This window comes from Candoia aspera, chromosome 1 (genome assembly GCF_035149785.1).
Source record: "Candoia aspera isolate rCanAsp1 chromosome 1, rCanAsp1.hap2, whole genome shotgun sequence".
Classification (NCBI taxonomy): domain Eukaryota; kingdom Metazoa; phylum Chordata; class Lepidosauria; order Squamata; family Boidae; genus Candoia; species Candoia aspera.
The window spans coordinates 39,468,901-39,484,894 of record NC_086153.1 but is presented as its reverse complement, the minus strand read 5'-3'; the positions used below and the strand labels follow the sequence as shown (position 1 = coordinate 39,484,894).

Genomic DNA, 15,994 nt, shown 5'->3' with positions numbered 1-15,994 from the left:
ACTCGATGAAGATTTTCTCCATTGTGGAGACTCATCAGTTAACGAAGCGTTAATCTATTGAGTTCTTGCTGTATCTGTTTCTGGCGGTATCTGCTTGTTAAACAGCGATGCCTAACCCAATTTTTATTTGGCTGTAGGGACTTTTGTTAGCACAACTCAGCACAATACCGCAAAGACCTGCCTCAATACTGTAACTGCCTAGTATTCTTTGGCAGTAGGCAAGGTCCAAGGTTCTGGCAGAAACCATGACTTTTATTTGTATTAGCCTCCCCTTAAAACACACAGACACAAAACGAACCACAACTACATTTTAGCCTAATATGTAAAAGCAGGCTGTGTAGCAATGTATCATGCAAACCCAGAAAACTGGTTAACCAGTTTAACTCATGACTGGGTTGCAAAAAATTCAGACCACTGCCAGATGGCACAAAGTGGTGCCACATGGCCATCTAGTGGTCATTCACAGTTTTATGACTCAGATAAGCTAATTTTAACCATGGGTGAGCATCATCATCATCATCTAGATTTTTATTCCACCTTTCTATATATATTTTGGTCAACTCAAGGCAGCAAACATACCTGATAATCCTGCCTCCTGTTTTTCCCACAACAATCCTGTGAGGTGAGTTAGGCTGAGAGAGGGGCTCAAAGTCACCCAGTCACTCTCATGTAAATACAGTTATGACTTGTGTTCAAAAGTACAGATTTTTATTCTTGCTCTTCTCAGTAAGGAAGTGGCAATGTGCACCCATCTCCCTCTACTACAAATACGACAGTTTTTGTGTGTTCAGTACTGCTCTTTCCCTTTGTTCTATTGTCATAGCTGTTGCTCAATAAAGATAGAAATCCAAGACAAATGAATGAACTGGAAACACTTGGCAAGTTTGTTTCTTGTGATCATTTTATTAAATTAAAACAACAATCAGAAGTGAATCATGGGTAGCATATGTCCAGGGGCAGTTTCCATTGTTCTGTGCTACCGTTATTCTTTTGAAGACAGACACTGCCAATTAGTCCAAGGTGGGGACAGGGCTTGTAGACTGGAGTGTGAACACATACTCAATCTCTGTAGGGTCTATATGTCTGTCTTCATACTCCAACTTTGTCCCTTACACAAAGTAGTTCCCCACAAAGCAGAACTAGCCAACTTCCTGTCTGCTTCAGAAGGCCAGGAGTTAGGATTCTGATTTGGGAAGGCCTTCATCATAAAAGGCTGCAGGAGGGAGATAAGGGTCATTAGAATGCAAGAATAAATGCAACTAGAATCTATCAAAGTCACGCCTAGAGGTAGGCACTGAAGGAATAAGCATGAGAGCCCTGCTGGAGATGAACTTTTCCCAGCAGTACTATGTAGCGGAAATGTAGCTCTTGTTAAGGGAGAGCCAAGACTTTGTACTTCAGAGAGCCAGTACTTCAAGTAAGAGCTCTTGGAGCACATTCTGTGCAATCATCGAAACACAACTTGGAAAGTGCATTCAGCCAAGCTGCAAAGTTCACAACAAATCACTGAAGAGAGCTTCCTCATCTCATCCAGTAGTGGCTCCACATTGGTTAGTACCATCCAGGGACGGGAGCTCTATCAACACAGTAGCTACATCAGCACGAGAAAGTGGTAACTTGTGAAGAGGTTGCAACTGAAATAGCCAAATAATAAGAGAAGCAGGCAATATCTGAGATGGCAACACAGGTAGACTCAGTTGGAGGTGTGAGAGGAAAGATCCACACTGCTTGCACTGAAGCCTCTACTCTCAGCTCGAAGATGTTGGGAGCCCTGAAAAACAAATCCCCTTTTTCATGAACTTGCATCTGTCAATCTGCACAAGTCTGTATCTCCCATTGTGCATTTAAAAAGATCTGATGCATACTCAAATTTATCTATATCCAGCAAAGCATATTAGACCTCAAGATGTAAAACCTGTATCTCACAAAGATGGGGAAGGAAAAAATTCCTTGCCTCACAATTAAGTTCCATCTACCCTGAATTAGGTTTGTTTGTTTATTTTAAAAAATTATATAGCCACCCATCTTACACAACATAACCCTGGGTGGCTCACAAACAATAGTAAAAACAATAAAAAACAGTAGAAAACATAAACCCTAAAAACCTCCAGCGCCCCCAGCCATAACATTCCCACATATCCACAAGGAACTTTTCTTGCTCCAGCCTCACGTTACCCCAACACTTGTGGGAAAAGCTAAGTCTTTTAAGGTTTTTCAGAAGGCCAGGAAGGTAAGGGTCTGTTAGATATCAGGAGGGAGGGTGTTCCAAAGGACAGGGGCGACTACCAAGAAGGCACATTGTCTAGATCCCACTAGATGGCAACATTTAAGGGAAGGGACCTGGAGCACAGCCACTCTAGTGGGACCCTCAGGGGGAGGTGGTACTGCAAATAATTTGGCCCTGTGCCATTCATGGCTTCAAAGGTGGTAACTACCACCTTGAATCACACCAGGAAAGAAACAGCAGTGGTGTAACATGGGTGAACCATGGGGTGCCTAAATCTGTTTGTGCCACAACATTCTGGACCAGTTTTATTTCTGGATGGTCTTCAAGGGCAGCCCCTGGAAACCATGTTGCAGTAGTCCAGAAAGGATTTGAAAAGATTTGAAAAAAGATATGAATCTTTGAGACAGTAAACTTTCTGTTTCTTCCATGAATAGAGTCTTATGTATGCACACTTCAGTTTTATACTGTACAGTCTGTACTGTAGAGCTTTATACTATACAGTCTTATGTATGCACACTTCATGTTTTATTCTACATATTCCTCATAGCATTATGCCAAGCCCTTGCTTAATCCAGATAACGACAATAACTGCCCTTTTGAGGACGATGGCAGTTTTTCAAGCTACTATGATTACCATCTCAGAAACATTCACTAGGAAATTGGTCCACAAATACATTCATTTTGTAATTCGATCTGGATATGGGGAGCATCAAGCCAAATTATATGGAGAAACTTTCATGACCAGAAACCATATTGAAAGCTTTTCATCCAGCCCTTAATTGAGCATGTCTCCCTTGCACATCCATTTTCTTCCCAATCCTTCTCATTCTGGGTTTAGCAGGACAGTAATGCAAGAAGTATTAATCACTGATTGTTACTGCTATTTTGGAAATAAGGCAATCAATGCTCTTACCTGGAAGGTATCCTCACAGGATTTATTCAGGTAGTTCAGCGAAACAGCTCGTTTCATGCTAATAAAATAGGGAGAAAGTTTTTTTTTATTGCACTGTCTCCAGATCTACTTTTTTCTTTGGTCCAGATTAATATTAAATAAGTGAAAAATCATACATAGGAAACTTATGTTTTAGTCAAGGAAAAAACTAGGAGGGAGTATTCAAGATTTTGTGTCTAAAGCTGAAGATGCATATCTTGTTTGTATCAATCAGGATTTGGATTTGCATCTTTACATACTAATACTTGAAATGAATGAAAATATAATGATTCATTAGCTAGCATCAGCTTACCAGAAAAGGCTTAGAGAAATAGGAAGTTTTGTCAATAGACATGCTAGTTGGGATGATTGTAATGATGGAAGTATTGTAATCTAATCCATCTAAAGTATATCAGGTTGGAAAAAGCTACCTTAAACAATGGCAAATGGGAACCAAGTAGTAGAACTCTATTTCCTATAGAATGGTATCACCATTCTGGGAAAAAAAAATTGAAATATGCAGTTTGTAGTCTCATCATGTAATGTTTTTAAGCAAGAACACATTGAGAAATTTCAGGAATGCCTCCTTGCTTAATAAATCTAAAACATTCTTGTGCAACATAAAAGTAAAAGCACTGCAGTCAGCCTACCCTCAATTATGATATAGACCATCTAGAATTGTTAGATTATGTGTCACACAAATAAATTAAATAGAAAATAAACATTGTTTTTATCCCCAATTAAATGTTAAAGGAGATCAGTATGGGAAGGGAAGGGGCAGGTCTGACAGGCAGCAATTAGATACGCGTGAGCCCAAGAAGTGCCTCCTACTTAGTATTCCGTGGTTCTAATGGGCCATTCCCTTGAAGTTTCTTGACCAGAATTTCACTGCTTCTTCTTAGCACATCTCGAATCTTTCCTAGTGAACCAGTGCGTTGGAGAGCACCAGTACCATCCTGGAAAGGAAGATAAAAACATGACAAGAGATGGTGGATGAAGTCCTGGTATTCCAGAGTATAGAATTCCTAGTAACAGCAATATACTGATTAAAAAAAACACACACACATAGGAAGCAACCCTACCAATCAAGTACAGGTATACCTCTCTCTGTTTCATTAAACCCTGAATTAGTTTATACATCAGGCATGACTGTATCTATTTTAGGTTGTAAGTGGGAAATGCACTTTTCATTGCTTCCCCATGAAAAGTCCCTCCATTCAAAACCAATGGAGAAAGAGTGCAATCCTGTTTTTTCTCTTGCAATTTTGTGTTGAATTTTTCTCCTGGGAACAATATTTTTTAAAATGTGATTTCTTCCAACCATCTGAAATAATACAATTAGCTCAAGATTTTCTCCCTTGACTTTACCAGATAGATAATATGGTCTTCAGTTTTGTATACTACATAATATGCTCTTTTAAAGAGGCTTCTCCCACAACCCCATATGTCTGTAGGGGAGCGAGTTACGTATTTATATGCGTCTATTAATATAAATGCATCCTGGAGGAAGAGGAAATGGAGGTCAATAAAGAAATAAATGTTTGTATACATGTATGTATGTGAGAGGTTTCTTAAAGTAATGACCAGGTCACAAAAATTCAAGGTCTATCTATAGTGAGACAAAATTCATATCCCTCTCCAGAAATTTGTGATTTTCAGACACCCAAATTCCAAGTCAGATGCTACATCCAGCAAGTTTTAACTTAAATCAAACAGCCTTAATCTAGGTCTGTTGTCTTCTCATTGATCACAACTACTACTGTGAGAGTTTTAATTTAAAAGGATAGAATCATTATATCTGGAAAGTTTTTATCTGCTCCATGTTATAAAAAAATTGTTTCTCTATCTCTAATTATTGGTTTTCTGTTTCGTTGTTTTGCTGGCATCTAATGGTTGCTAGAAAATATTCCAACACCTTATAATGAAAAACAGTATGTTATGTTGTTTTAAGTCGCTTTCCAAGGGATTTACCAGAGAAGAAGGCTGTCAATGGCTATGAGTCATTATGTTATATATTACGATCATTACTGGGCAACATTAGTTGCTAGGGAACACAATCAGGAAGCAACTGTTGGGCTCATCCCCCAAATTTTACTTAGTATGGATAATCAGGAATATAAGAAATAGAATGCCAGATTAGATTTTGTCAGATCCAACATAATTCTCACTTTTATATTACTTTTCTATATCATATACTATACATTTCGTTTGTCTTTGTTTCTCTGTGGTTTCATGAAGGTTGAACTCATGCATCTCATAATGGAAACGACAGGGAGGAAGTATTCTAGGTCTTTTCAGTGTAAGAAACTAGATTTCCAGCTGAGGGAAGATGAAGTTTCTGTCCTTTCCTAAGAGGCTTCTTACACTTCACGTCAAGAATGGGCAATCTCATTTCTGTGAATACCAGTATGCATATGGATTTCTCCTTGGTGCCTATGAGGCTCCTGGTCCTGATTTTTAATTAAAAGTAAATTACATGGGAAGCTAAATGAGTTGCAAAGTATCAGCTTTCAGCTTCAACTTTATTTCTAAGAATGCCTCTGAGCACATATAGGTACTATATTTCAGGAAAGTAAAAATCAGAGTACACTTGATTCTACTCCAGACAAAAATCAAATGTAAGCTGTGTGATAAGGAGCATGGAAGGCAGGGTAAGAGAGAGATGGGAGCACCTTCACTTGCTTGCTTCTCCTGGAAAGATGCTTGTGGCAGACATGTTTTGTGAGAACACAAGCACAAAGGACACATGCTTTCAAAATGCAATGTACCCATCAGTCCCATAAGACTATCCACTCCTGCCTTATGAAGAGAAGTTGTCCAATCCTTCTCTAATCCTGATATTGCACCCTTATTAAGCTAAATCAATCACAGCCTCCAAGTCCTGAAGTGAAAATAGTATCTCTTCTCAAAACAAAAACATCCTTTCAGGATGAAGGGATTCTTTTGTACACTAGAATAGTGGGGGAAGGGAAAGGCTTCTAAAACGTATTTCCCTCTTTTGAATTTTAGAAAGCAAATATGCCACATCAGTCCTGTTCTTGGTTGTTTGTCTTGGTCATGCAGAAGGCTATGGGCTGGCAGATACATTGCGGCCACTATTCTTTTACAGTTCACTTTCCTGACTTTATGTTCTCCAGATGTTGAGAAACCACAAATTCATGGTCATTGGCCGAGACTTTGGAGAATGATATTATAGATTCATATTAGAGATAATTGGCTTCACATAATCTTTTAAACTCTACAACTCAAGCCCACCTCATCATATGGTATGAGTCAAGCATAAAGAATGCTGGGAGTTGTCGTTCAGCAACATCTAAAAGGCCAGTGATTCCTTGTGACGTATCGTATGTGTAGCAGTATACAATGTAAGAGTTAACACATGTAAGCAGCTGGGGGAAATTTCAGTGTGAAGATCTTCTATTATATGGACTCCAGTAGGCTTACATGGTGATAATGAGCACTAGCAATAATGCTGTGATTAGGCCCAGGTGACTTGAACCTTTTCAATTTGGTACAGTGTTCCAACAGTCATTCTTAACTCAGCACTCTCCAGCTATGCTAAACTATAACTCCTATCACACCAGTTAGCAAATTGATCTTGGACATGGGTAATGGAAGTAACAGTCCAGAACAGTGCTTCTCAATCTTAGCCATTTTAAGATGTGTGGACTTCAACTCCCAGAACACCCCACCCAGCAATGCTGGTCCAGAATATGGGGAGAGCACCAGATTATAAGACTGCTGCTCTGGTAGGAAACTATTCTGATGACTTCTAGTTGCCAGGTTCATGTTGGATCCTGTTGGAATTCCAGCAGCAACTAATAATAGGCCTCAACAACCCTATGTAGTTATCCCTTCAAAGGGAAGCTCCTGAGAGTTGTGACATTGGCTAGGCTCGCATATCATCCCATATCTAAATGTATGAGCCCAGTCCCAGTCTGTGGTTTACTTAGCCAACCATGGTTTAGCACAGTGTATAAACTTGGCCATGGAATTCATAGTGACAGTGCGATCTATTTAAACTGTGTTGTTGTTTCATCTAAAAAGGCACACAGATTTCCCAGCAAGAAAAAGCAGCATGAACACCGAACTGCTATGCCATACGATAAAAAAAAAAAAGGTTGGGCAGAATTATAGTTTGTGCTTGGAGGAAAAAAATATCTTTACAGATACTCCACCCAGCTTATAGGATACATTTGCTACTTGAATGCATCCTATACAGAATAACTCTTCCTGGCTAAAAGTTGATACTTTGGTGAACCAATTACCTGGCTGTATAACTAATCATAGCTAAGCTGTGTGTTTGTGATTTAGATGAGGTCTTTATTCCTCAACAATTTATTACATTGGAAGAATTCAAATATTTTTGCATTTTTGAGCAGGCTCAGTATTTCATACCAACTATACATCTTTTACAGATATTAGTGGCTCTTACTGTTTTGAGGGGTAGGATACCCCAGTATGCAAACATGTAAAACAAGAATTGGAGTTGTGAAATCCTTTCCTTCTGAAAACATTGGTTTGACACCTGGATTCTAGATATTTGGGGAAAAGTTCTACAGAGATGAGCAGTAGCCTTACTGAGTACTGTATAGCCTTAATGACTCTACATGTCAAAATAATGTTTTCTAAATGTTCTCCATTGTTTTGGATGCAAAGGAGCAGCATAGAGAAAAAAAAGTGCCAAGAAAATGATTTCTACAAAGGTATCTCCATATGGTCCCTGTGAATCAAGCTTCACTTTTGAGGGCATCTTTACCTTTTGACCTGCCCTGGAATATTTTTAATTTTTGCTGCCAATATGTAGAGAGAGCCAGTATGGTGTAGTGGTTAAGGCAGCTGGGGACCAGGAGACCGTGAGTTCTAGTCCTGCCTTAGGCACGAAGCCAGCTGGGTGGCCTTGGGCCAGTCACTTTCTCTCAGCCCTAGGAAGGAGGCACTAGCAAACCACTTCTGAAAAACTTTGCCAAGAAAACTGCAGGGACTAGTCCAGGCAGTTGCCAGGAGTTAAAAACTGACTTGAAGGCACCTTCGCCTCCCCAAAATGTGTAAGAGACTTGTTCAACAGAACAGATGATGAAAGGCTACAGGTGGTATTTGTTGTATTACAAAAAAATATGATTCACTTTTATTTGGATTGATTTCATCCTCCCCAGTTGAAATAGATGTTCTTGCCATATCAGAATGACAGTACAGTATGTACATATCAAGACATAAAAATTGTGGCAAGTAGGACTCCAAAAGAAAAGTGAGGTGCTTTACTGCAGAGAACAGATGCTTCATTCAGGATGATAGAGACTTCTGAAGCCTTGCCCACTCTCTTATGAAAATTAACCTAGGTGCAACTTTCACTGGCAAGCTATCTGTTTTGAGAAGACTGTGAAGGAAGAGGTCATGGAAAATAGCAATTGTGTTTCAATCTTGTCAGCCTACCTGCTTCCATCACTTATTATCATACAAAGATTATATATGTGAGCTTGGGTAATGATGTCTATCACTTAATAAAGATACAATTTTGCTTTTGAATCATATTTTTAGCAACTCTGATTGGACTGATTTGTGGTCTAAAGTGATTGCACAACAGGGATTGTGGATATAAAGGCAACCTGTTGTTGTATAGATATCATGATCCTAAAATAAGATATAGATCAGTCCTGAAGCACACTGACAGATTAAAAGCACAAAGTTGGTTCATGCAAAACAGTTCAAGGACAACTTTCCCAACTTAATACTCTCCGGATGTGTTGACTACATATCCAAAATCCTCAGTCAAAATTGTATGAGGGAATCACACAAAAGAAATCAATTGAATTAAATTAAATTATCAAGTCCATACAACCACTAATTTCTTGGATTTCCCCTTCCTCTTGGCCCATTCACTCTTCCTTCATATATTTGATTTGTAATTCAATAATCATTCTCCATATGATCAAACCACCTCAACGTACTTCCTTCATACTGGTTACTCACTGTTGAGTAAGTGAATCCGCTTTCACTCAGCATTCACTGACTCTAGCTTTTCTTGTTTTACAGTACAAATCTTATACAGCTATCCCCACTGTATTCAACTTAAATGTTTCTCCTAACATACCTAACTCACTTCCATATAATGAAGTGGGCAGAAGCACACTGTGATACACAATTATTTTTGCTTCTTTCGGCAAACCTTCATTCCTTGCAACAGACCACACGCTACCTACTTTTCTACATCCATTTACATGTCTTAAAATTTCTCCACTTAAGTTTCCCATATTTAATAACAATTCTATCAAAGTGCAGAAATTCATCTACTTTATCTAGTTTTCCACCATTTATGTTTAACTTGATTGTAGCACATCTCAGGTTTACAGAAAATAGCTGATCTACTGCAGTTTACATTATGGAAGAAGCCAGGCGTTCTGCAAGAAAAAGATATATCTGGCTTTTACATACAAATCTCTTAATTACAGAGATTAGGCGTACATCTTTTCATTTCAGCCTTTTACAATATTGGTGCTAGCTGCAATTATAGATTACCATAGTCTTTTACTCATTAAATCTGACCTAAAGCTGCAATGGTATTAATTTGAGAAATAAATATATACTAGTTTTCACAAACTTGGTGCCCTCCATGTGCTGTGGCCCCAGAACATCTGGAGAGAACTAGGTTGGGTAAGGCTGAGTATAAGATTGTGCCTGTGAAGTACAATTAATCTATATTATTCCTACAAGTATAATGCCAGTGTATTCATGTCCTTTATAAAAGGTTGCTTATTAATATTTTCAAAATTGTCTGTGGGTGACTAAGTGACTGGTTAGAAAACAATAAATTACACCAGTAATGCAAATTCTCTAAAGCACAATTGCGTACATGTCTATTTGAAAATAAATCCCACTGAATTCAGTAGAGCTTATTGTCAGGAAGAGAATATCAAACTGTGGCTTTCTTGGTAGTCAAGCTTACTATAAACACCTGAGATTCCCTAACTTCTAGCTGTATCCAATGCAAAGTTCACTGAAACTCAAAAACTTGAATATCGCTGCATCCATTATTTCATTATTATTTTCAAATAAAGACATATCAAGTAATACGCAAGGCTTTTCTGTCACATTCTGTCACTTTCGGCTTTTAGGAAAAATCAGGTACTAACTGTTTATTGATCAAGGCAATTCATGAATAGCATGAAACATTAAAACATGCTTTTATGGGATAGAGTATTTTCTTTCTTCCTGTCAGGCAACATGAATTTGCCTATTTTAGAAGTTTTATTTTTACATAATTTCCCAATTATAAATGCACTTTCAATTACATAGCTAGGAGAAAAAAAGCATTAGGCTAAGCGTTACTGCTAGGATTTGCTATGCTCTGGGAAGAAGCAGAAGACGACGTTCTGGAAGCGTGGGGATGCAATACAGTCAGCTTCCTGAATCTGATACCCTCCAAATGTATTGGAGGTCCACTCCCAGGAGCCACAGCAAGCCTAGTCATAGATTACCTAAGGATCCAGGAAGTTCAAGTCCAACACACTTGGACTTCAGAAAGGCAAGATGGATATGTAGAAAATTTATGCTATTGTCTCTTGAAGTGCTGTTTAGCAGCATTTTCTCCTAGAGGACTAGATTCTCAGACCCCAAAAACACCCTACACAGATACATCTTTCAAAAATCCCATCTTTTTTAAATTTCTGTTTTCCCCTTCAGGTTTATAAAGTGATTAAATGCAAGGCTACTCAACATAAGCAACCACTCTCTTGTAAGGGAGGTTCATCTCTCTGCACCACTGCAATACAGAGCATTCATATTTTAAGCACAAACACACACGGACACCTGTCTTCTGCCCTTCCAGTGAACGTGAAGGGGAAAAAAATCCAGATTATTTGTAGTGTATGGTGGTGTAAATATTTGTGTTTGATGGAAAGAAATGGATTTTTTTTCAAAAAACAAAGACAGCATATGGAAAAGAGGCACAAGGAAGCAAAGGTTCAGGTCCTTCTGCCTTTAATCAGAGGTAAATTAATTCACAGCAACAAGGAAAGCACCACGTATGTCTCAAAGGCAGAGAGTAGAACACGGAGTTTCAGCCCTCCTAGACAGTGCGATGAAAAGACTTGCAGATAGCCCAGTGTAACACAGAATGTAGAGCTGGAAAGAGAGCTGGTAGCATTTTATGGGAAGGATGCAAGAGCAGCACTTAGCTCTACCTCCAGGGGCTTCTTCATTGGATCATCAGACACCTTCCCTTCTTGGGCAGGGCAGAACCATAACAGCCAGTGAAAGTAGGACAAGAGGTTTTTAGCAACCAAACAGATCACCCTTATTGCCCATCTCAGCCATAATGGAAAGCAGAAGCTGCCCTGCTTCAGGCATGCATAAACAGCTCCTTTCCTGAAGCATGTGGCCAAAAGCAAAGGTTCCACCACAGCTGCCCAAGACTTCCCAAAGGAGCTGCATAAAAGACATTTTGAATTGCCCTGTGGCAAAGCTCCACCTGAGTACAACCCTGCTGGGTTGAATGAATGGTTTGGTTTGGTGCTCCTCCAGCAAGAGGCAGGCATGGCTACTTCAAAAAGAGCCACACAAAGTGATCATGCCATACTTTTATTCCTTTCCACTTCCCAGCACTCACAGTTTCCAAGACTGCGTAAGTTTATCTAATGCCTAGCCTAATTTGTAAACCTATCTAATCTTTTCTTACTTTCAGAAACCAGCTGTATTCACAAAGATATTAAACTACATTAACCCCCTCCCCCTGTCACATGCACACAACCTAAAACGATGATCAGCCAGTAGGCTGAAAGGAAATCTTCCCTCAGATCTGCTTGCCCAGGAGATGGATCAAAGCATCAGGCTATCCCTCAGAAATGAAAGAACCATATATTTAACACCAATGTAATAATAAAGAAACTATCTTAGAAACTAGATTCCTAGCCTAAAAAAATCCCAACATCCAGTTTTCTCTGGGTGAAGGAGAAGGCTTCTTTCAATATAGCCCCAGATCTCTAAAACCTTTGCTTTCCTATTTTGCTATACAGGACATGTCACAACTCTCTTCAGATTGGGATATTATCAGGTTTTTTTCTCCCTTTCAGATCAATGTATCCCATTTGTATTCTGGAATCATATCCCCACCCTGAAAAAAAATATTGTAGCCCAATTCCTGAGGGAATCACCCTTTTTCTCCCTGCCCAGAGCCCCTATCTTAGCTCACTACATGGCAACATGCTCATGCGTTTAAAGATGGCTTCTACCAGGGTGGTAATCCTAGACATCTGGGAGGAAACAGAATTGAATGAAGTTGGACTGATTTCTAAGAAAACACAAACAGGATGGCACTATATTGAAAAACCACTTCTACTAAAGCCTTTCTCCCTCTGTTAAATTCCTCCAGCGTTCAGTCTCAGTGGGCCAACTTACTCCCACTTTAAAACTTCTGCCTTCTACTGTCTCTGCTCCTTGTTCTTGCATGCAAGACTCCTTGCTTCATCATTCTTGTACAGGGTGTGCAAATTCCTTTCTTTTCTGCTCACTTGACATGCTTCTAAATAAGCAGCAGCTATAGTGCTACGTTACCATTTTACACACCAATCTTCTATGTGCTTGCTTTGTGGCATTTGGCTGGGACCACACATGCAATGCATTATTAAAAATTTACATTAATGAGAATAAATTCAGAGATGAAAATCCATCAACAATCCCATTCATCTTGCTCTGTAGCCAGAGTGATAAGGAAAAAGTGATAGTCAGGCCATCTTTTTCAGCAATTATTGTTCCTTCTATGAGAAAGGAACTGTGGGAGAAAAGTATCCCCAAGACTGTACTATTAGAGAAGCATTTTCTTGTGAAATGCAAGCATCCTGAAGTGCAACAGGCAAAGCAAGTGCAGACTGGGATTAATCAGACAAACACTTAACATAAACACTCTCTTAATGCCACCTTCTGCTATTGTTGTCTTTCCATTTTGAATGCCTTTGTTTATCCTATTTTCATTTCTGTGAAAGTAAGGTTTTAGAGAGAAGGTACAGCTCAAGCTTTTGTCTCTAATCTTTTACATCCTGAAGCTAAAGGGCTTCAGATATTAGAGAATACCAATGAGCTGTTTCCATATCTTTCTTCATGGATCTCTGGACTAGATGCTGCATAAGGTAGAAACCAAGCTTGTATAATAGCAACAATGGGCATTCAAACCATCCAACAGTTAAAAGCATGATTTATTCATCCCATTTATCCTTCTCTACAATTTAAAGATAGGAGTGGGGGGAAAGATATTAGGCTGTTTGTTTCTATCTTTTAATTCCATACTCTTTGCCATGGAAGCAAGAGAAAGAAAAGGGAAGCAGCATGAAAGATCAGGAGCAGGGGAATTGTTCAAATGGAGGCAGCGAAATGTGAAGGCAAGGAATAGGAAGATGAGCAATTGTGAATGTATAGTACCCAGAATAGGGAACAAGGTTGCTCTCAGACATCACTCCCCTCCCTCCCCCCCCAGTTAAGGTACAGGAAAGAGAACAGAGGAAGCCACAAGGAATCCTGAAAAAGTCCTGTTCTGGCAGACAAAGGAAGTGGGGAAAGGCAACCTCGTAGAGTGTCTTCCTGTTCTCTTGCTGGTTGGTGCTGTAGTAGAGCGGTGTGCAGTCAGTTGAGTATTCTTCTGCTGTGCTCCTTGGTGCTCACTTGGGATGGAAGGTTGGTTGGGGGACGGGTGTGGAGTCTTTGCCGAGGAAAGCAGGAGCAGTGGAAGGAGGGGGATGGTTTGGAAGAAAAAGTCGAAAGAAGCTGCACAAGCATCCAGGTGATTGTGTTGGAAGGGAGGGGGGAGAAGTCTCAGGAGGCATTTAAGCCTAGTGCACAGAGAGGAGAAAGACACAATTTACAAGGCCGTAGTGAGGATGCACAGTATCCTGATGAGCGACAGGGAGGGAATAGAGCTATATGTTAACAGTATGGACAAGGAGGTCAAAGAATTATGGAGGGGTGGGAAGTCACACAGAAGATCTTAACAGGGAATATACAAATCCCTTTAGCTAATGTGAAAAATGCTTTGAAAATTTCAAAATACAAGCTTTGCTTAGTCATGCTTTTGGGTAGAAACACCACTATTTGACCAGCACAATTTTTGGGAAAGAATTAGACCCATTTAATTAAAATGTCCAATGCATAGCATGGCCATATAGAGGAAGTCTCCTTCATTTATTCCATGGTCCCACTGCTTCAACCAATCTAATATGGTATGGAGGGAGGTAGAAGAGAAAAGAAAGAAAATTAGTGGCAAATAATAAAAGGATAAAATCCTATTTCTCAGAAAAGAACCCACCTCCACAATCTCAGCAGCTAAAATGGATAATTTGGCATAGAAAAAATTGTATTCAAGCAAGAAAAAGAACCCCAGAGGCATACTCTACACAAGCAGCACTATGAAAAAGCATTTTGCTGCTTCAGACAACGAATGGCCGAATTAGACTTTCAAATGCCTGAAGGAGGAGAAGAATCAGAGGATTCATCAGGGGATCCTCAGCAGAGGAATGAAAAGAAGAAGATTCCTCTACACCAACAATCTGAAACAGTCCTACGTCGTCTTGATGCACGTGTAGAGTGTGCCTTACGTCTAGTTCTCAAAGATAGTACAATCCAGATTCAGGTCACCTTAAAATGCTAGTGAAATATGAGTTGGGTGGGTTCCCATGTTCAAACTGAGAATACAGCACAGGAAAAGGTGTTAATTAACATTTTCTCTTGGGACTATTTTCTAAATAAAAATAATCTTCCAGAGCAGTTATTGGGAGACAATCAATTATCTCCCACTGCTGCAGTTCCAATCCAAGATCCTGAGAAGCCACTGTTTCTTAACATTTTAACTCAAACAGACATGAAAACTGGAAAAATACAGTGCATGAAAAGCTGGCTATTAACATAAATGTTTAATGGATAAGGTCACAGAATTTATTTGCTTCCCTCCTTTATGTTCTGCTTATTTTTATGTGAAGATTTAGTTAGCAACAGAAATGGAGCCTTTCTCCTAGCTACAGTCATTGCTTAGGTTGTAAGGCTTGCTTTCTTCTTCCTGAAAGAGCAACCTACTCCGAAACAAAGCAAAACAGACCTCCCCCCACCCCAACCATAAGTATTCATTAGCAAAATGAAGCTGGGGACGGGAAACTGGCAGTAAAAATTATCACTTGCTTCTTGGCAAATGGCATCTTCATTAGTATAGTAGGATCTTTCATGTGGGGTAAGATGTCAAACTAGGGCAAGAGGAACTCTTTGTAGATATACATCAAGAGTTGTGGCCTACACCTGCATGCCATATACTCTATTTATTGCATTACAGTCCGCCTCTGAGGCTGCTGGAAAATATAGACATGGGTTGGTAGAATCCTGTAGTTTTAGCTAGGGCCTTTTTAAAGTCAGTGAAATTTAGAGCAGCTGGGAAGAGTTATTAGGATGCCAATATAAGAGCTTCATAAGTGTACATCTAACTGTACAAGGAAGAGAAAGGGCAAACAAGTGAGAGATTAAGATTTATATTAAATTCAAACCTACACCCTGATGGTCAAACTAATGTATTTACATGTTAAATATCACTGACTGATGGGAAAAGTAAGTCAGGGTTCAAGAATTCCTATATTGAAAACTGTACTGAGCTGTAATGATAGAGAGCCATTTCCACACTGACTCATGATCTTCGGTATAACTTCTGCTGATGTTGAACATTCTAGGAAATACTCAATTCACTGGGCAGTTCTATAGGATCTCAGCATTTCTCCATGCCAATTAAGAGTGTGACTACAGAGAATGCATTTTAAGGGGTGACTGGAAGGAGTGAGAATGATGTCTTTCAGGCAGTTTTATCATCTCTGTGA

General features: G+C 39.4%; 1 protein-coding gene across 5 annotated transcripts in view; it reads right to left on the bottom strand.

Moving 5' to 3' along the window:
* Window positions 1–883: 883 nt before the first annotated feature.
* The window catches only part of KLC4 (kinesin light chain 4), a 65,367-nt gene continuing 50,256 nt past the window's right edge, over window positions 884–15,994 (bottom strand). For 3 of the 5 annotated variants that reach the window (XM_063302510.1, XM_063302504.1, XM_063302518.1), the window contains exons 15-17: window positions 3,990–4,114; window positions 3,141–3,198; window positions 884–1,771 (exon numbers count right to left, since the gene is read on the bottom strand). In XM_063302510.1, coding sequence (XP_063158580.1) covers window positions 1,694–1,771; window positions 3,141–3,198; window positions 3,990–4,114 — 261 coding nt within the window. In that variant the 3' untranslated portion in view covers window positions 884–1,693. Of the gene's footprint in view, window positions 1,772–3,140; window positions 3,199–3,989; window positions 4,115–13,711; window positions 13,976–15,994 lie in introns of those variants that run through there. The other 2 variants (XR_010067898.1, XR_010067899.1) reach the window with 1 other exon arrangement.